Source organism: Varroa jacobsoni, unplaced genomic scaffold (genome assembly GCF_002532875.2).
Source record: "Varroa jacobsoni isolate VJ856 unplaced genomic scaffold, vjacob_1.0 scaffold_938, whole genome shotgun sequence".
NCBI lineage: Eukaryota > Metazoa > Arthropoda > Arachnida > Mesostigmata > Varroidae > Varroa > Varroa jacobsoni.
In genome coordinates this window covers 31,028-50,946 of record NW_019213840.1, presented here as the reverse complement: position 1 = coordinate 50,946, position 19,919 = coordinate 31,028, and the positions used below count along the sequence as shown (strand labels likewise).

The window sequence follows — 19,919 nt, the reverse complement described above, 5'->3', positions numbered from 1 at the left end:
GATTTAGCAGACGCCCCATTCAAGATGGCGCCGCGCAGCAACTGACGGGAGAGCGGTCGACCCAAGTGGGCACCCTCACACAGTCCAGCCAGGCAGAGTGAGAGAAAGAAGACTAACTGGCCGGCTGGCTTGCTGGCTGGCTGGCTGGCTGGCTGGCTGGCTGGCAGGCAGGCAGGCAGGCAGGCGGGCTGCAGGCAAACAAATTTCACTAGTTTTAGAAACGCAAAAAGAAATAATTGTATATTGCAGTTAATGGAAATAGTACCGTCATCAAAGGTACCTGCTTGCCTCAACTGTTGTTTTGAGTTGCTTATTCTTCGCCTCGAATAGGGAATACCCAACAGAAAGTTATTAGAAACACGGAACTGACCGGCTAGAAAGTAGACTGGTGTCGGACTGAGGTGTTAGTTACCTGTTGATTAAAATTGTGAAACCTGTATCTTCTACTCGATATTATCATGTCGACCGAATTCGTGGAGAATGGCAAGAACAAGTAGGTTGAACCGTGCGCTAACTTACTATATTTCCATGATTAATTAAGTAGAAAACTTTGCATACCGCTCTAATGGTGAACACTTGATCCTTAGCTGACAACTTAAATATATGACGATTCTCGCCATTAAATGGTACCAAACTAAAAAAAAAAGTCGTATGAGTCACAATAATCGTAGCTATAGTTGCTACTGAGTAGTTGTTGAGTGTTGACAAAACTGGGTTACTGCTATGTTAGCCCTATGTTTTTTGCCTATATGTGTATGCATATAAGTATTGTGTGATTATTTAGACTAGCTAATTAAAAAGGTAGATCATGAACATAGGAAACAATGAATCGGTATTAACGGAATTCTAGAATACGTTGGGAATTAGATAATTTCGTAAACATACATCACCGATATTTTGTTTACTACCAAGTTAAAGGATATGACCTACACACACAGTGACGACAGATGAAACATTTCATTAGAAAATTGACAGCGGTTGATATTGTAACGCGTTCAATAAAAATAGACCCCATGCTTGCAAGTAGTCTACACAGTTATTATTATATGTGTAGCTGGATTGGTGATATAAGTTAATAAAATCCAACAAATCTGGGTTGTACCAAATTGAGTCTTAACACTCGATGGTATTTCATCAACACCAGTGACTGGGAGTCTGCATGCCATGTTCAATTCATTGCTGCCCTCATTTTTCCAGCCTGGCCTGTGTACATATGTTATAGGGGAGTGACTTGTACTTGATTCGATCCGCTACCCCCTCCGCGAAGCATGAACTGGCCTTTAGATGACATTATATTCAACTGCATATTAATTTTGCACCAGAAGGGCCGAGTATTGCTCCAAACTATATCGGTTTACATGTGTTTAGTATTTATTGAATGTTAATTATACGAGTTTAGTTTAGGCCCGAAGGATGTTACACATAGTCTATTTTCACATTGTTTGTCGTATTCGTTTAAACAGGACAATTTTTTTTCCTGTTAAAGGGGATGCATTGTTATTTGCAGACTAAGATCGAATTGCACTTTTCCCTCAAAAATCTATGGCTTTTCTGCATCCTTCGATCTTGCTCGCTGCCATGGCCTCGTCTTCAGCTGGTTACGTTATAATAACGTATAGCAAATAGCAGCAGTAACATGTGCATGACTATGAAGATAAATGGCCGTAATCAAATTTGGATGACAAAAAGTCGTGGCTACTAGGAAGTATTAGACTGTTAAGCTGTTTCTTCATGGAAGAAGTTTAATAACACAAGCACCATTAACGTATCGTTCATTTACTTCGTTATTAAATAGGTCGTTCTACTGCGATCCGAAAAACACGCACGTTTTGTTCTTTATAATGAATATTTATTACTATGATTTTCGAGACTGCTTAGTGATTTAACATCTGCAAAGACCCCGAGTAGGTGACTGGCGGCAGGTGTTTGTGATCATTATTTTGCTAAAGGTCTTACAGACCGTTTGCCTGACAGGCTTTCATTCCGTAAACACGAAATACTTGATTGTCTTTTCTAATCATTTTCAAAATAATTATACTCGAAGCTTAATGAAATCCGTATTTTCTTATATGCTCAACAGGTGGATATAACACGAAACTCTTTTTGTTAAACATACGTTGCTTTGATTATCTTTGCACGGGGTAGGCCAACAGTTGTTCTAACTCTTTTATTTTATATTTTTTTTTCTTGTATGAGTAGATTTCAGGTTCAGTGTTCACACTGTAATTCGCGCATCCTCTGCGAACAGACGGGGGATTATCTGAAGAAGGAAATGCAGCTACCGAGACCTGATTCTGTTGAGGAAGCGCTTGAGACGCTCGACGAATTTTGGAAGGTAGTCCTTTTTTTCATGAATCTGAATTGAAATGAAAAAAATAAAGATATTTTAAGGAAACATTGAGGGTTAGCTAATTAGCGTAATTTTATACGATGATCAAAAGTAACACTTCACTTCACTGGCACTAACTCGGCATGCCCAGCCCCAAAGAAACAAAGTACATCCATTTCTTGGTTTAGCGTTTACTGATTATCACCTTACATCTCCTTCTGTAAGGTAATAATCAATAAACTAAACTGTTAATTGAATCTACGGTACTCGCTGTTTTAGAGACCTACTAAACTATAACGATAATTCAAGAATATTTTACCAGAACGATATCGCCTTCAACAGATACAAAAATCAAACAAAAAGGAATAAATGCGAAAATTCGGGTGATCATTTTTTTCAGGTGACGTCTCTCCTAACGTTTGAAAATATCGGAATGACAAAACCCGCTAAAAATGGGGTGCGCTATTTGACATGCTGCGATTGCGAAAGAGGTCCCCTAGGAATATTTGATTCCCCATCTGACACAGCATTTTTAGCATTAGCTCGAGTTAAAAATCAGCCAGATGCAAACTGATAAGTAGTAAATCAACCGAGACTATTATAGTGACGGCACAAACCCGTGATTTACTACTGTTATCATTATTCCGATTGTGATAATTTGAATGAAGCTGGATTGGGTGAAAAAAAGTTATCGATGTATAACAATCGGCATTAGTCCGGATCTCTCAGGGAAAAACATAATTAGAATATCACAATTTTGCCACTTTCCAATATTTACTTACCTATTAAACTACTGCGAATGAGTCGCGGAACTCAACCAGAATAGCCTATTCCCATTGCTCCATCCCTTCGCTGTCTTAGTTACGAATTCGCTTTACCCTGGATCACGTATTCACTATGCGTAGCTCTGTGTGATGAACAGAAACAAAAAGGTGCCGTATCAGTACGAATTCAGATACGCGTTTCAGAGCGACATCTCAGATTCAAAGAAAACACTATTGTTTTCTATATAGTGCTTTTACATTCATGGAAAACAATATATTCCGTCGGAGACTTGCGTGAGCTGTAATGATATGTTAGTAAGAAGAAAAGGTCCGCATACATGGAACCCCTTGATCGTTATAGAGTCCTGGTGTGGTATCCATAGGGTATTTGAGGCCGTGTTAAATGATAGCTGGGAACAATTACTATATGTTGCATAGAGTCGGTCAACTGTAAGTACTATATGTGTGGTGGGATTATCCAAAATCTTTCACCTTTCAAAGGAACATTTCTAATTCTTGCGGAAGGAGCTACGTAAGAGCTGAAGATACATACAGTGAGAATGTATAGCAAATGAGTAATATCACGGACTATATGCATGCATTTTCGCCTGCAATAGGAAACACTATAAGAGCTATGTATAATTTGTGTACAATACCAACATGTGTGAAACCGTTTTTGCGTGTTAGCAATTTTACTTAAGCAACTAATGAAATGTACATTCTTACATCTGCTACTACGGAACATTACTATTGCTTTTCCATGTGAATATATTCAGATATTGTACTTCGTAATGTAGAAACTGGAAAATATATCGCGAGACAAGGCGAGCGTTTGGGTAGCAGCTGGCCAAGGATCTTCATTGAAAATTGGGCGTACCCCTCACGTTTACAAGGCTTTATACCATTTCGTAGTGGTCGGTTATAGCTTAAGCGTTTGGCTAGTTTTAGCTAAGCTTAAAGTTTTGATAATTGCGCCTTTAGTGGACCTTCGATGTAGACGTACGTGGTGGCGTTCGATTGGATTATATCCACAAAAAAGCTTCTTATTTATGCATTGCACTGATCTTCGCTTTAGAAATAAGAAAATTGCTTAACCAAAAGCTCTACATATTATACAGTAGAAGAACTGAGTACAATTTTTTTTTGTTGAAAAGCACACCGTAGAAAGTTTGTATTGAGCTTCATTGATTAATCTGATGAATCCATTCGTCCATCGATTAGAGTTTTTTTTTTCTTATAGAGATACGTCAATTGATTAATATTACCTATTGTTCTAATCCATTTTTGAGAGACCTCTCTCTACACGGTCAGACGACAAATACTACGCATATATGCGCCATAATTGAAGATTTACATACCACTTCATCTAATATGAAAATAGCCAATACCTGTTAGGTGTATAGTATTTATACTATATCTAAGGTATTGATGCCCAAGAGTGAGGAGCCCGCCTGGGTAACCACTAGTGATCCCCACCCTAAATTTTTGGTTTTATCAATGGCTATCTTCAAACGGCTACGGTACTGATACATACGTTCGATGTTAATTTTTGCATATGGCGCTTTCCAGGGAAGATTAAAGCTTTAACAATCGAATATGGAAAATCGTTTTTCAAATTTGTGTTAACTTTTTTGGGGTGACACTGATAGACTGTATGCAAATTTTGCGCACGACTCCCATTTCATACCATTTTTTATAATTGCTTCGAATTCTCTGCCCCTTTCGAAGATAACTGTGAATCCATTTGATTCTTCACACGGAATTCAAGTTCAGTGAATATCAATTACAAACACTGTCTTCTCTTGCTATAACAGTTCTACAAATAGCCCCCGCTGAATTAATTCCGAAGATAAATATTATTGACATCACGCCAGTGGCGCTGACAGGTTGTTTATATTATAATATACAACCTGTTTTGTTGTAAATTAGAGCAAACATCCTTATAAGTAAAAATCTAAGCATTAGCTGGGAACAGTGCTATACTTTTGTTGAAATGAATGTGTATACTTACTAATAGGTACGTTATTAAACTTTAAAGTATGTTAAGATTAGAAGTTAGTTATTTGTTATTGTTTATTTCGCTTGATCACTTACTTGTTGAAGTGATCGAACGGAATGTAAGCTTGTAAGCTGATGACGTTCAGAATATACCAAAAACAATCACACAAGCGGGCTTCATTCCAATTTACATAAATATTTTCAAGATGATACTTCTTTTCCCGTGTCTGCTGTCTTCATATCCTAAAAAAATTAAAATATACTCAATTAATTAGATCCTATATAATTATAAACCTATAAAAGGTCGCTGGTAGTTTATATATAAAAATGACAATTTCTATTGTTTTATTTTACGTTCTAATCTCTAACATATTTGAATGAACCTTCCCTATCTAAACTTTCCTTAAGAAAAAGTTGTATATAATACATTATTTTGTAAAAGTTGTTTTCAACGTAGCCACTCATTTTGAAATCAAAGTTTAAAATTAGAGGAAAGCTCAAAGGACATACATATCTTAGTTTTTTATGTCTAAAAAACTAAGATACACTATTTAATAAAACGATAAAAACGGTAAACTTCAGTTAATCATACAAAATTTTAGGCCGCGGTAGGGGTATGACTCGACGAAGAGAAAGACGTTGTTTTTAAGTCTAAATACATGATAATATATGGAGAAACAGTTGACCTACAGAATGCCTCAGGGTAGAAAGCAGTGTACATATAACAGTGTTAATTATTCTTTCATAGGACAAATAATGATGTGCTCTATACTATTAATAGTAGTTTTGCGCAAACATTTTTAATTATTGAGTACGAATGGGGTTTACTTGACCGACACACAATGCGTGCCGGTCAATTCTTCCTAAGTCCACACCCTCAAAACATTGCTTTCTCAGCCTTTGCCCCGAGAGCACGATCTAATTGACCGTAATTGATTCAGAGGCGTTCTTCCCAACAACAGCAACAGTCGTTAGAACACCGTATTCTCTTCAACAGGCGTATATGACGGCGTGATAGCACTCCAGAACACGAGCGACGTTAACATAGCAATAACTGAATTCCCTTTCAAGAAGAACGTGCACCGAGGCATTCAGGATTAAACCAGCTTCGCATCACCCTACGTCTCGCTTCAACATACAGGTATACCTAGAAAAGTGCAATTTTCCCTAGTGGTTGTGGTTTTATCCATTTAGAAAAACATTACCTTGTGAGACCTTTTTATGTTCGTGCAGAGATCAGCGATTTGGCGCACGCATTCAACAGCGCTGATATTGTTGGAATCTTCACAGAGCCAAACTGACAATTTCTGCAGAACTTCATTCATAGAGTGCGCGTGAGCCTCAACACGTATCACATCTTCTTGCGCAGTCTTCAAATACACGAAGAAAGTGTGTAAGTGCCGTTATTTTGGCATAATATATAGCATTAATAGTTGACAATTAGCTTTAGTTAGGTAGTAGGTACATGAATTGCCTACTTTCAAAGACATCCATCTTTCCGGCTGCCGTAGTTCCTAAATAGTCACCTCCCAGCCACATCTGGCACCTATAAATGGTATTTTTCAGCTTACACCACATACCTGAATGAATTTCATCATATAATTCTTCAACTGGGAGAGATCTTTTTGCTCTAGAACGTCTACAGTTTCCAAAAGGTCTGATTTAAGCTTATTGAAATTGTCTACGATGGCGATAACATCAATCCTAGCAGCGGCTTCCACTCCTTGAAGCTCATCGTCCAAACGAAGAATGTATGGGCGTCGCTCTTCGATTTCCTTAACAACGAGTTCAAGAAATGACCTTCTTCCGTCTGTCGTCCGTGTCGACAACGCACGAGTGATGTTACCCAAACGAAAGCCGACAGCTTCCCCCTCGATGGAACCCTAATGTCATTTTAATAAAGATACAGCTTTAGTTACAGGTACGGTCATGATCCTTACCATAGTGCTTCTGTACAAACCGTTGTTACCCTCGCCCATCAATTTAATAAAATCGATTTTTTTTGTCTAATTGAAAGTAAGATTGCTATCTCTGTAAAAGATTAGAAAAAACTAGTACACTCGGAGGCCGGTTGAGTTTGCATGCAAACGTTCGCAGATCTTTTCACAGTGAACAGCAGGCATGGGAATCGAAGCGTTTGCATTTAACTTGAATTCTACTTCCTCAAAAAAATCTGTTTTTCTAAAGCATTTCATTAAGATAGGCAAATGGTACTAAGGCTAACAAGGTGCTTGTGCAGTATTATATCTTAAGTTTGTTGAAGGACGGGTGATGACGAACCAATTTTGATCAAGGTCACTTACAGCGTTGATGTGATTTCCGAAGATCAATAGGATATGTAAAATACTCGTTAGCTTCTTGCTGTTGAGAATGTTTTTGCACGCAGCTGTGAATTCAACGAGGGGTTTCTCCAAACCCTCTAGTCGACTCGGCCATTCCTGAGCAAGTCGCAATGCGGCGAGACGTACGGACGGATTCGAAATAGAGCTAAGAAGCTGACACAGTCGTTCTGGTGGGGATAAGCATTGGTCTCTATTTAAGCGTGCCCACGCAGTCACGTGCTCAACCTGTCAGAAAACAACGGTGTAACGCCAACAATTCTTATCATGTCATCAGGCCAACGTTTGTAATCGAGAAGTCACAGTTCGAACAGACGTTTTCGTTGGGTGAAACATGCGCACGTTCAGACAGCTAACTTTTATCATAGTTTGTTGTGTTTTTTTTTCTCCTCTCGTTAGGTATCTATCTGCTTATAGTATAGGCGCGTACATTTGTGTAACTAATAAGTGCAGAAAACGAATCTTGCAAAGTTAAAAGTACCCTTTATTGGATGGAAAATGTGCACATTTTCCAGAGTCGAGTAATCGGGGTCGAGCAATAAAAAACACTCTCTAATATAACCAACGAAGTAAATTCGCATTGAGTGCATAAATTTATAATCTTTTTAATTATCAGATTGTATTATATGGAAGCTGTCTAATTTTATGAATCTGAAACTTAGCAAAATGTTGCCACCATTAGAAGGTCTCTTGTTAACAAAGCGTACCTCCTGGGTACTCGGTAAAACCTTATCGAGAATGTCTAAGCCATCATCTCGAAGTGATCCAAGCTTGAACTCTGCTAAGCAGGCTACAACATCTTCTGGAGTGATACCCAAGCGCCGAAGTGCAACGTCAATAGCCAACGATCGCCGAATATTGAGAGGAGATTCCTGAAATAAAATAGCACTATATAAATGCATGCACTATATATTAAAAGTTCCAACAGTGTGAACTTTTCGTATGTAGAAATGTACATGCTATAAAGCAAAAGAGCCACATCCTAAGGTACTAGTTAGATTAGGAAGGAAGTTGCGGCAACCATTTTGGCAATTGAAGTTCCGAATAGCGCAAACGGCTCGTATAGAGTTTATAATACACAGCTCCTCTAGTAAAATAAAGAACTCACAAAATCTATAGGACTTCCTGGAGCATTGAAACAAATGGTACTTATTAGTTGATGCAAACATGTAGAATTGCACTTGGTTGTTTATGATTAAAACAGTTCAGGATCTTCACGGAGGATAGCAATCCATACCATGTACAAGAAGTAAGATTGTACAGCACTTACGGCTTTTGATTTTTCGTTCTGTAGCTCCTTTAGAACTGGCAGACGAAACTGATCGGCGACCTTTTTCTTTAAATCATCTTCTAACGTTATTTTGTCACATGCGGCAGTCCACACATTTGATTTTCCTAGAAATTACATTAGATCCGTGGGCCTTAAGTCTAGTCAACTAGCAACTTTCTTTTAAAACAATTATTATACATTTACCGCACTCGTCATGACTGTTCACAGTTAATCACAAAAACAATACTATTCAAATAGTTAATCGCGTAAAGAACTTGGCTCTACAATGTATTTTTTTATTTTTATGCGATTTTGTACCTTTTGCTACGAAACTCAGAGGCAACTTCTCCCATTTAATTGTCCTTTTTTTTATAGCCGAACACTGAAGTCCTTTTAGCTTGCTATGAAGTGGAGAAGGCGGTGGTAGGGGCGGTGGGGGCGGCGGTGGGGGTGGCGGAGGCGGAGGCGGAGGCGGTGGCGGTGGAGGCACTAGCGATTGCGGCAAAGATTGCGACAATGCAAGTGTTGAAGGAGACCGACATTTAACTATCTCAAGAGCCGGTGACACAGCCGAGTCAGAAGTAGGCAATGCGCTTCTAGTCATATTAAGCGTATGTTGCTTGTTGGGTTTGGAAATTGCAGTTCCCTCACTTGGATTGTCACTGACGCTGCGGGTGGCTTCTCGATGCCGCGACATGGTGCGCACGTCTTCGAATATGAACACACTCTCATTATTCCCAGCTACAACTTCCGATCTTGCTGCCGTTGGTGGAGTTGATGTTGTAGTTGGCAAGCCTGCCTCGACTTCCGGTATCGATTGGACAGCGCGGACCTCTGCCTCTGTAGAGTTCCCTCGTATCGCTGCGTTGCTGGAAATCGGCAAAATAATCCACCGCTGGGGACCGCTGATGAGGTAATTCGTGTTTCCCGCCGGTGTGACGGGCAGAGAATTAGCAATTGGCGCACAAAACACAGTTGTCGTCATGGGATGCGAGCCAATGGGAACTAGCGGCCCCAACCAGCGGAGTATAAGATCAAGGTCTTCGCAAATTTCCAAGAAAACTGAATGCAACTGGTCATCGCCTCCGCCACATATTCCAGACATACTCGTTATCACCATCGCATGCTGTGTTTGACATTAATCATTTCCTCGAAATAAATGAAACTGAAATAAAAACATATGTCTCGACTAAGTTTTACGATATTTATTAATACACTTTATAAGACAAAGCAGGCTTGTTGCACAAGGCTCGTAGATGTATAGCGCTGCGACTAGACTACCTTCGATTCTTACAAAGCGCATTTTCAGCTGTGAAGTAAAATGCAATAGTAGTGCCCTCAATACGAACTAACAGAACTTTTCTCGTCATCTTTTCATTCTGCTGAAGATAGACAGTTTGTGATTTCAAACGCATTTTATAATACGCACGAACATTTATGACGAGCTCGTTGTTGACCTGGAATGCAGTAGGCCATCTGCGAACTAACGGTTGATATTTTCAAAAGCATTACATCTATATACTACAGAACGCACGGCACGCTAACTTGTCTCACATAATGATTCAACCAAGACAAGTGAAACTTAGTCCAATACAAGAATCATGCTCTAAATAATATTTGTTTTAGCCACCCTCGACCTAGAACACGTCGTTTACCTCCTTTACAAGTTTCTTGCCTTCAAGTCCCGCAAGATATAACTAATGCTTTAGTCTTGATAGCTAAGATTACTCCTAATATTGAAGCCGGCCACCAGTAAATACAGCTTCGTTGTTTGGACGTGTTTTGGCATAATTTCGTGCAGTTTTTTTTACGTGGGATTTCTTTTTTGCGTCGCCGTTGCCCTAATCGTACGCCAGCTAGCTGAAATTACAGACTGCCGTTTAGACTTCTAGAATAACCTCACCATACTGTATAGACCATCCAGTATGTATTTTAATTCTTACATAACACCCTATGCTCGGACATTATGGTAACCTACCTCAATCACTGCTTAAGACGACGTGGAAGAGCGTTAAAGGGGGTCACACTTGAATATCATAATCATTACACTCAGCCCATAAGTATTCCCTTTTGAACGTGTAGGATGGAAAAGATCCATCGCATGATTAAAGCACTACTGTTAAAAATATCATTGCACAGCCCATACTCACATTATCGCCATTGAAAAATCTAGCGGATTCAGTCCCGACTAGAAAACCAAAGTGTACCTAAAATTCTAATGGCGGCTACAAGTACAACTGATTCAAGTTTTTAACCTTTTTTTAACAAAGAGTTTTTAACCTACCGTAACAACGCACGGGAACGTTCAACGTACGGCAGAAGATACCGGAATGAATGTAACAGATAGCCACTCAAATGATCGACAGCCTCGGAGATTTATCTGTCTAAGAAAATGGTAGCACGTTGCTGTTTTCCAATGCATAAAGTTTATTTAGTTTGTCTCTTAATGTTACACAGTAACGATTCTGTCTACGCGTAATCGTGTAGGTGTTCGTCGGCGCTGAATACTTCACCCTTCATCTGTTGTTGCTATTTGAAGTATATATCCTTTTTTAATTTTCCTTGAGTTTTAACGAATCGATATTGTGATCCTCTTCCGCGGTCCGGGCAGAAACTGGGTTGCAAGTCGTTCGAGTTTAGTAAGACAGTAAATACATTGCGCACGGCAAGTTCGCCTGCTCACCAAAAAAATCTAGCAATCACACGTTTTTTTACGTCCTGATGAGCTTCATTGCGTTTTGATAGTTCTTACTAGGAGTTTGATTAGCACGTCGTTTGTCGTAGATAGTATCGGCGTTCTCAACGATGCATTTTAGCTCTACATATTACCACACACAGTTAGCTCGGGGGTTCGTTTGAATTGCCAACGAGGTTAGCCGGGTCGCCTACCTGTTCTAATCCTGCAGAGCTTGCCACAACCTCAGCGCTGGCTATCCGAAGCGTTGTACCTTTTCTTTCTAGCAAGTCTATCCGTAGCTTAGATTTTCATAATACACAAGCCACATTCGACATAAACCAGTGGGAGCTAACGAAAAAAAAGCCGCCAACGTCTATCTCGACGTTGAACTTATTAATTTTCGAGGCGATAGAGCCGCTCCGTCCAAATCTACGGACGGCCTAATGTCATCATTACCAATGGGAGTAACTGTTATATAAGCAGTGGGCATCTTTATTTACCGCTGTCTGCCAGTTCGTATTCGGTACTCGTTCTACTGCGAAATATTTGTATAAGTTTGTAAAAACAGTGGTAGAAATTGATGCTTAAATCAGATACCGCGTAATCTGCTGAAGGCTAATAGGAACCGGCGAGATGAAAGATGTTATTTCTTTCGCGGTTCAGCTTAAGCAGCATCTACAGTGGCATTTCTTTCGGTGGACATCGTTACTAGAAATAAATCATGGCGGTTCCTAAAGGTGAGAGTAGTGCAAAAAGATGCGCTGCTTTACGCGCTCTGTTCAGACGCTGTACCGGGATTGCAATGGCGACGCAAGCAGATTAGATGGTTGCGGTGCAAATCAAGCAAGCTTTTTACCTCCGACGCCCGAAGGCCATTCCGCTGAGGGAGTCGAGGCCCCCTCTTTTGCCACCGTGGACCACCGATCCGACGGACGAATAATCACTGCGGAGCAGCCCTGCGCCGGCGGGGAGGTTTCCATTCGGTACCAAGAACAATCGGGCTACCTCCGTTGCCTAGATGAAAAACAGAAGAGCGATCAGTCAGTCAGGGAAAATGCCATCGGTCCACGCGTCGATTTGCAGAAGAAACACTGGAAGCAAATCGAGCATGAGACGTAGAGCTTTCGAAACATGAAGAAGCCATTTTTTAACATATGAAGAAAGTGAAACCAAGTAGCTACACCATATGTTTTCGGTGATTTAATTTACTCCTTTAACACCTGTTTCCAACTTACCCTCTGTGCAGAAGCTAGCGGCATGTAAGCTGCAGCGGCGAGAAGCACGCATAAAGCGAGAAAGGCAACGCGTATACGCATCGTGAAAAAGAAGGAGATGAAGCTGTAGGCTCTGAGGCTGCGAAGCAACTCGGGTGGCGTTGTGATTCGCGCCAGGCCTTATATAGTACCGGTCTGGGGCTAGCAGACGTCCCGCCATTGATGCAGGCGTCCGAATTGTGTTCGTGGGTGGCGCGAACCCTTTTAAGATTCGTGTCACCCCCTACGAAGCGGGGCTCTATATCTAAGACATGTCATTAGAAACAAAAAGACCAGCACTGTGTGTTGTTTTTTGCGCCTTTGCGTCTACTTTAACCACATTTCTCCGTTTGGACGGCACTCCCTTGAAGTCACATCAGTCCTAAGTCAATCAGGTCCTTTTGGGAATATCCACCCGAAAGACGGACTGTTGCCAGGGGTTGTTTTCCATGTTGTTCCGTCAACCGCCGTCGATGACAGAAAGTATATAGTGTTAAAGTCATTCGGACTCATCGGACAGTCTTTATTAAATCAGCCCCGAACCACTTTCTGTTTGCAAGAGCTACTTGTCTATTTTCGGAAAGCTTTAAGAGGTAGCGCAAATGCTACCTTGCTGATACGCACGATAGGGTTTTGTACTGTTCAGCGCTAACGCATACTATTTCAAAATTCATGCCAATGGCAGCTACATGCCCAGGCATTTATGTCGTTTAACTCTAATTAATTGTAAATGAAAATTTTGCCTCTTCTAAATATTATATAACTGTCCCTCATAACCAACTACCTCACTTACAATAACTTAACCAATCTCAATTAATTGCATTACATACTAATGATTTGCTACGGATGAGGAACGATTTGTTCAGTCTTAGTGTTAATTTCATTGAGGAACGTATATTATCCAGACCTACTCTTGTGAATAGTATAGTTATCTAGAGATGGTCAGACGAACTCCGGCTATTTAAACAAACGACTCTCCTGGACTACTATGATGATGTAAGTTAAATTCAACAGTGCCATTTTTTAAAAGTTCAACCCAATTGCTTACAATTTATCATGATAAGATGTGCGATTGCTTTTAAAGATAGCCTTTTTTTCATAATTATACATTACGTAAACTAGGCTAGTTTGTATGGTAATTAATTTTACATTTTCCTGGGTATAACACAATGTGAATGTTCCTATATGCAAGCAATCTTTGTATTATTACCTGTTCTTAACCGAGATTTTCCGACCGCAACAAAAGCGTACACCTATCGACGAAGAACTGCTCATTATGTTGAATCAATATAAAAATAGTAAAATTATACAGCAGACTTAGTCTGTTAATTAACCCGACCTTGAAACACTATCGTCTTTTTTAACGCTTTTGGCTATTCGTACCATGTCCTCGTTTTCAGTATTACTTAAGGGAATCGGCCACACGGCAGAACGTGTAGTTGGGCAGGGTCTTGCTGGACCTAGCTGCAGTTTCTTCGACAAATCTAACGCATAGATTTGCCAACGTTAAACTTCGAACCAGCAATAACCGTGTCGTCATGGTTACCATGGTAATGCATTGAGAGCGATGTATATCAGCCACCCGGATCACGCCGCTTTCTAAGAAAAGTTTAGCAAGAACTGCACATTAGAAAAGAAAACTAGCATTAGCTGTTTCGACCAGGTCCCGTTAAATAAAAACGTTATGTATCCTTTAATAAAATTATTGCATTTTTCGGTCAGTACTATAAAACGGTTCGCAAATGCCACTTAATAGTGTCGTCGCTATAGCTAACTGTCGTCTTGATGTTTCTTAAGTAAGTTAATTTATTTAGCCTTTGCACATGGTTGTCCTTTGTATATTTTGAGGTTTAAGTCTACAGATATATATGGGTCAGTAAACAGGATTTAGCCTATTGCATTAGACCTACGCAAATCTTATTATAGATGTGTGCGGCTAGATGGATCTTCTATCCTACCCAAACGTGTACGGCCAACTGATCAATGCAAATAAATTTAGCCCAGTCACGGAAGGGGTCGTAAGCCGATATGTGCTGAGTTGTTAATGTAAATAAAGAGAGGTTTAGCTTCGACTCAACTGACGCACGACGCATGTGACAAGCGTGTACCATACCACGACCTTTATGAAGGGTGGCGCAAGGCTTCCCTCGCTTCTGTTCTCGTAGACATCAGTTATTATATGAGCTATTGATACATTTGATTGCTATACTTTTAATGGCTGCAGTCTGAGCGTTTGTTCACGACGCTGGCTATTAGCTATGTTTCAAAACACAAAAAAATCAGATCCTTCTCAATTTGAAGGTGGCGCTACTTTTAAAAATGTGGTAACGTTCATTCTCGCTTCTGAAGGAAACGTGGCATACTCACCTAAGCGCATTCCCTGTACAAGAATATATACATATGAGAAGACTAGACTCGGCCAGTCACGATTAGACAAAGGCCAGTTCTAAGCTCTGTGAAGATGTGCGCCTTCGTGGTTCTCATAGTGGGTTTCGAACTACCTATTCACTAGAAAATAAGTGCGCTAAAATGACATTGAAAAATACGTGTGTATGTACGTGCATCTCTAGGCTTGTGTGTATGTTTGTGCGCACTAGAATAAGGATCACTGAACTCAAAAGTTTCAAAAAAGCTTCAACTTCTCATAAATGATCGAAGCTTTGATTAAAAACAATGCACTAATCAATATGCCGCGACAGTAGCCGATGTTTTGTTTTTGTTAACCGAAAAAATTCAAGCCCGATCTATAGGCAATGCATCATGTTTTGGCTGTTTTTAGGCTAAATTTAATCAACAGCACCGTGAGATGGCATATATGGTAGTATAAAAATAATTGAGCGGAAGTAAAGAGAGAAAAATTCAAATAAATTGACTGCCATTGTTGTTTGTTATTTGTTCCTATCACGTACACTTGTACCCTAAAAAACATATGGATAATTTTTGTGTGGCACTAGCGGACCCTTACGTATTATCCTACACAAGGCTAGTGCATCACAGATTTCAGTTCCGAAGTATGGTGACTCCACTAGACAAAGTGTATGGAGTTTCTGTCCAAATTTCCTTTTTCCTTGAACAAATTTCTATTGCTATTTAAACGCCATTCGTCAATGTAATAGGCGTTAAGGTTATCTTCAACCGCGAAAACCATCATCCAAATTAGACCATATATATATATAATGTGGGTTTGCTCGACGCATTAAAGGTGCCTATGTCTACTGGGTGCGTGGACGACACCTTCTCCACTTCTTTAGGCCGATACATCTTTGCAATATAAGAAAGACCGATTTTGCCTTTGATATAAGAAACATAAGAAGATGCTTTACATCATTAGCCAAATATGACATACACCTACAAATTTGAAATTTTGACCGACTGTTTCTGTAGAAGATTGTTCAAAAACCGGCTAGTTTTAGTTTTGACCGTGCTACTACTGAAACAAACTATTTGTCACACAAATTTGAAACATTTGATTTGAACTAGGTTAAGCCAACCATCGAAGATCAAGTTCATTCAGTTTTTATAACAACGAAAAGCCATGTAAATTTCAGTTTTTAATATAACATATCTCTTATATATAGGTCTTAACACGCCATCATCGTCTATTGAAAGTATCGTTTACGTTACACTGATAGCAGTATATACGTCGGATGATTTCTGCACGCGCACGCGCTAAGCCTACCGATTAGGACTCCCTGTTCTTCTAGGGATTGATCCCCTCGACTTCCATCGAGGTTCCTTACGTCAGCAATCAGCCGGTGATCATTTCAAATGGTTCTCTCGAACCTTACCACGAATACAGTAGTATTAAGCATAATATTCAGGATACCAGACCATCGGTTTCGGCAACCGCGATGCAACGGTGTAAAAAGACTGGTTCAATGAAAATTATATTTTTTTCACAGAAGGCTAACCTATTCGACCGTACAGCCTAGGTAGGTAGGTAGGTAGGTAGGTACACTCATCTGCCTGCCAAATTTTTTTCTGCAAAGGTCGTGATAATTTTGCAGAGAATATTAGATAACGTATCTTTGAGATAAAGCATTCGATATAATATTTTCTGCAAAGCTTTGAAAAGGCAAATAGTAATGATAATAATTACACTTTATTTACATAAAGGAACGAATTAGTTATTATATAGCTTTACACGTGTAAAAGACAATCACGCAAGCCTTCATAGATCTTCAAGCACGTACATATAGATAAGTTAGGATAGATTAGGTTTATTAAGAACTATAATACATCGAGCAATGCTAAACATTCCGGTGAAAAATACCTGAACGTTTGAAAGAATTATACTTGATGATCAGCTACACGCTTTAGACATGTGACACGGAAATGTAAAACCTTTATTTTTATCTAGACTAGCTATGTACACACTTAACCCTCGTAGGTACCATTATTCAGTAATGTATAATTTTTGCTAAATTTATCTGACGTACACAGCGGATCGAGAATCGTAATTTTTGCCAAAGAAGAAACAACGATCGATATGATGAGTGAGCCAATGGTGCTTGCTCAGTGGGTTGATGCCTAATTTGTTGGTGTCAACGTTGAGATTTCTCATCTAAGAAAAATTTTTGCTACTCCTGTGTCCCATTGCACACACATTTTGATTCCGCGACACAAATTGGTTATCGTTGCACACCATACGTTAATTTCTATGAATTGATGTTTAATGATTCTGTCATATGTACACAGACTAATAATAATAAATGGCATACGAAATATCTTAATTTGCCAAAATAGGTCCAACCGATTTGATTGGGTCCTTAGGTAGTCCGTCTGAGAGCGTAATTCACGAGACCAGTTCGTAGAGGTCATATATTTTATTTTGGTTTCTTTTGCGAGACTGTTGCATATGAATCTAGGCAGATTGCTTTCTTTATTAATTTTTTATCTGTCATTCTTGGAACGGAACCCCTTTACTCAGTCGACAGTTCTAGCGGTGATGAGATAAATCACCACCTCAATTTACTATACCACTGTCCTTTACTACCTTCTTTTATCGAGCACAGCCTTTCGTTTTGTTTCAATATTTAGCGCAGCTATAGCAGATACCAGCCGAACCAAAAATTGACGAAACATGGCCATTGTCTGTCAGCATCATACATCCGTACTCATCCGGTCAGTCACTGCGGTCTGTCACGAGCGTTCTCATCTCCTTGCTATATCAACCTTTGGTCTATCTCATTCGTTAAGCAGGGTTACGAAATGGACTATATTATCATAAATAAATAAATATGAAAGAAAAGCCTATCGCCTTTCCCTCATCCACCGCTATGTATACCTTCCTGTCTCCCTTTCAGTTTCTTAATTCGTCTATATAGCAGCATTGTCATCAGGTTCATCTGTTGATTTCGAATTTGCCGGGTCACTGAGTTGCTACATTATATGTATATACTGTACTTAATACTAGTGTACGGTCATTTGTTTGTTTGTGTACCATTTGATAATAACGGAAAAATGTTCATTTTTGTCTACCTATATATATATATATATATATATATTGCATTGACTAGATGAACCCTTGTTGTATTTTGTGGCGAATAAGAGGCGACGGTATCTGTGCTAGGAAGTAGGTTGTCCTATACAGCATTGGGGACGTCATGTATTTTCAGTCTCTCTCTCTCTATATATTATCGTACAATATAATAACACTGCTAGTGTATTTAAACATGTCCGCCTGTGTATACCAGAGCAAATTTTGATAGCACTTCATCATCTAAGACTAGAACGTCAGCATTTCCTATATTATTACTATAGATATCACTATTCATATTGTGTAACTATGCATATATGCGTTGTTAAATTTCTATTCAATTTTTTTCCTTTTTCCCTAATTTGCTCCATTCGTCAGCCTTAGCCTGACGCTCTGTTGCCGTACGTGTAATATCTAATTGTCTGCTCTCTACAAGTTGTGAGTTTAAACAGGAACTTCACGAGCATTGCGTCATCATCAGTTCGGTGGAATAATACGCTCGTAACGAATCTCGACGACGATCTTTACACAAGGAATACTCAGCTTCGTTTCTTACGTGTTGTCGATGGGTCTTCTCTCGGGATGGGTTTTCTTCGTTCTCTATTAGGTCACAAGCAAGCTAAGGTTAATCAGGTTCGTCAGAATCTTCCCATCAAGTTCTAATAACTCAATATTGTCAAGATTTAATACTACACGCCGCTCAGATTCACCGAAGCAAGTCGCCACACCTTAATTATTGCGATAATTAGTAGGCGAATGTCTTCGCTATAGGATATATCCACGGACGAAGTTTTTCTCCACAGAAAAGTAGAAAGTATAGAACGAACAAACATTTAGATACTGTTATATTGGGAGAACCTTCTAATGCAGATGGTAATAATCATTACTGTAAAAATAAGAATAGTCTCGCGGGGGGCTGTGGCTATAGTTATTTTAACAACATATAGTTTTAGCCAAGTTGTTCTACTATTGGTATCGCCGTTATAGCGATATAGCTACATCGGATGGCTGGTTCGCAGCTCGAAACGAACATGTTTGTCCACGGGCAGCTTCGAACCTGTGCCGCAACGTTTCCCTAGGATTAGTTTTGCACGCGAATACGTCACTCACTACGCTATCACCGGGACGGTCTTATCTAACAGCAGTCTGGTTTTTAGTTGCTAACAGCTCGTCCAGACAAGTCGTACCAGAAGTACTACTCACGAGTGCCAACCAACCCATACATAAGCCGATTTGTCTTCAAACTTACTTCTCGAACACTTACATATGAAGGGCCAATTATCAATCTTCGTAGTTATGCCAATAAGAGGAGTAACTCAACTTTCGCCAAACAATAAGATATACATGAACAGCTTAGATTCCGATTATGAGTTATGCTTTCAAACGTGAAGTGGTATTAGCACGATATATTTAGCAGCAATCCAATCAAGAAGATATTGAAAAAGAACTACCAATAACCTTGCCAGCTGTATGCTGTTTGAAGAAAATATCTTAGGAAGATCCATGCAACGAAGGTGCACATATCACGAAAAGACACAGCAACGACACAGAACGAATTTTCGGCCGTTGAATTCATTTATGAAGTGAAAAAGGCACCTGAGCTGTCCATGGTAATCTATCGCTTATTCAATAGGCATTGACTTAGCTGGCCGTAAGCCATATGGGCTAACCAAAAGCCCGAGTCAGCTTTGCTCCCGTCAGGCCTGAATTATTATCATTTACAGAATGTAATAATACTCAGCTCATTCTGGATGTAGTTGTAAAAAGATCGTTCCGCTTCCTTGGCCTGCCCTGCCAAAGAACACTAACT

At 39.6% G+C, this 19,919-nt stretch overlaps 2 protein-coding genes and 1 long non-coding RNA gene across 12 annotated transcripts; 1 reads left to right on the top strand and 2 right to left on the bottom strand.

Annotated features, from left to right (window-relative positions):
- Positions 1 to 112: 112 nt before the first annotated feature.
- strat (RAB interacting factor STRAT) lies at positions 113 to 14,332 on the top strand. Of its 8 annotated transcripts, XM_086970366.1 has the most exons (7): positions 117 to 493; positions 2,200 to 2,335; positions 2,730 to 2,786; positions 6,089 to 6,232; positions 6,382 to 6,484; positions 6,803 to 7,012; positions 9,343 to 9,893. In XM_086970366.1, exons 1-4 carry the CDS (start codon positions 459 to 461, stop codon positions 6,104 to 6,106), a joined length of 246 nt encoding a protein of 81 aa, XP_086826492.1. In that variant the 5' UTR covers positions 117 to 458; the 3' UTR covers positions 6,107 to 6,232; positions 6,382 to 6,484; positions 6,803 to 7,012; positions 9,343 to 9,893. The 8 variants fall into 8 exon arrangements, with proteins under 8 accessions (XP_086826498.1, XP_022697317.1, XP_086826493.1 ...); XM_086970367.1 differs by lacking the exons at positions 6,803 to 7,012; positions 9,343 to 9,893 and having other exon boundaries at positions 116 to 493; positions 6,325 to 6,458; XM_086970368.1 differs by lacking the exons at positions 117 to 493; positions 2,200 to 2,335; positions 2,730 to 2,786; positions 6,089 to 6,232 and adding an exon at positions 14,031 to 14,332 and having other exon boundaries at positions 6,383 to 6,484; positions 9,343 to 9,613.
- On the bottom strand, positions 6,891 to 9,336 carry LOC111265155 (FH2 domain-containing protein 1). The gene is made up of 4 exons (XM_022841581.1): positions 9,019 to 9,336; positions 8,701 to 8,825; positions 8,138 to 8,302; positions 6,891 to 7,658 (listed from the first exon to the last, which is right to left on the bottom strand). Exons 1-4 carry the CDS (start codon positions 9,302 to 9,304, stop codon positions 7,311 to 7,313), a joined length of 924 nt encoding a protein of 307 aa, XP_022697316.1. The 5' UTR covers positions 9,305 to 9,336; the 3' UTR covers positions 6,891 to 7,310.
- On the bottom strand, positions 9,747 to 13,626 carry LOC111265159 (uncharacterized). Of its 3 annotated transcripts, none has more exons than XR_015312963.1 (3): positions 12,613 to 12,761; positions 10,356 to 12,391; positions 9,747 to 9,865 (listed from the first exon to the last, which is right to left on the bottom strand). It is a non-coding gene; the product is annotated as an uncharacterized LOC111265159 (long non-coding RNA). The 3 variants fall into 3 exon arrangements; XR_015312962.1 differs by lacking the exon at positions 9,747 to 9,865 and having other exon boundaries at positions 9,888 to 10,560; positions 10,985 to 12,391; positions 12,613 to 12,935; XR_002683312.1 differs by lacking the exon at positions 9,747 to 9,865 and having other exon boundaries at positions 11,104 to 12,391; positions 12,613 to 13,626.
- Positions 14,333 to 19,919: the final 5,587 nt, after the last annotated feature.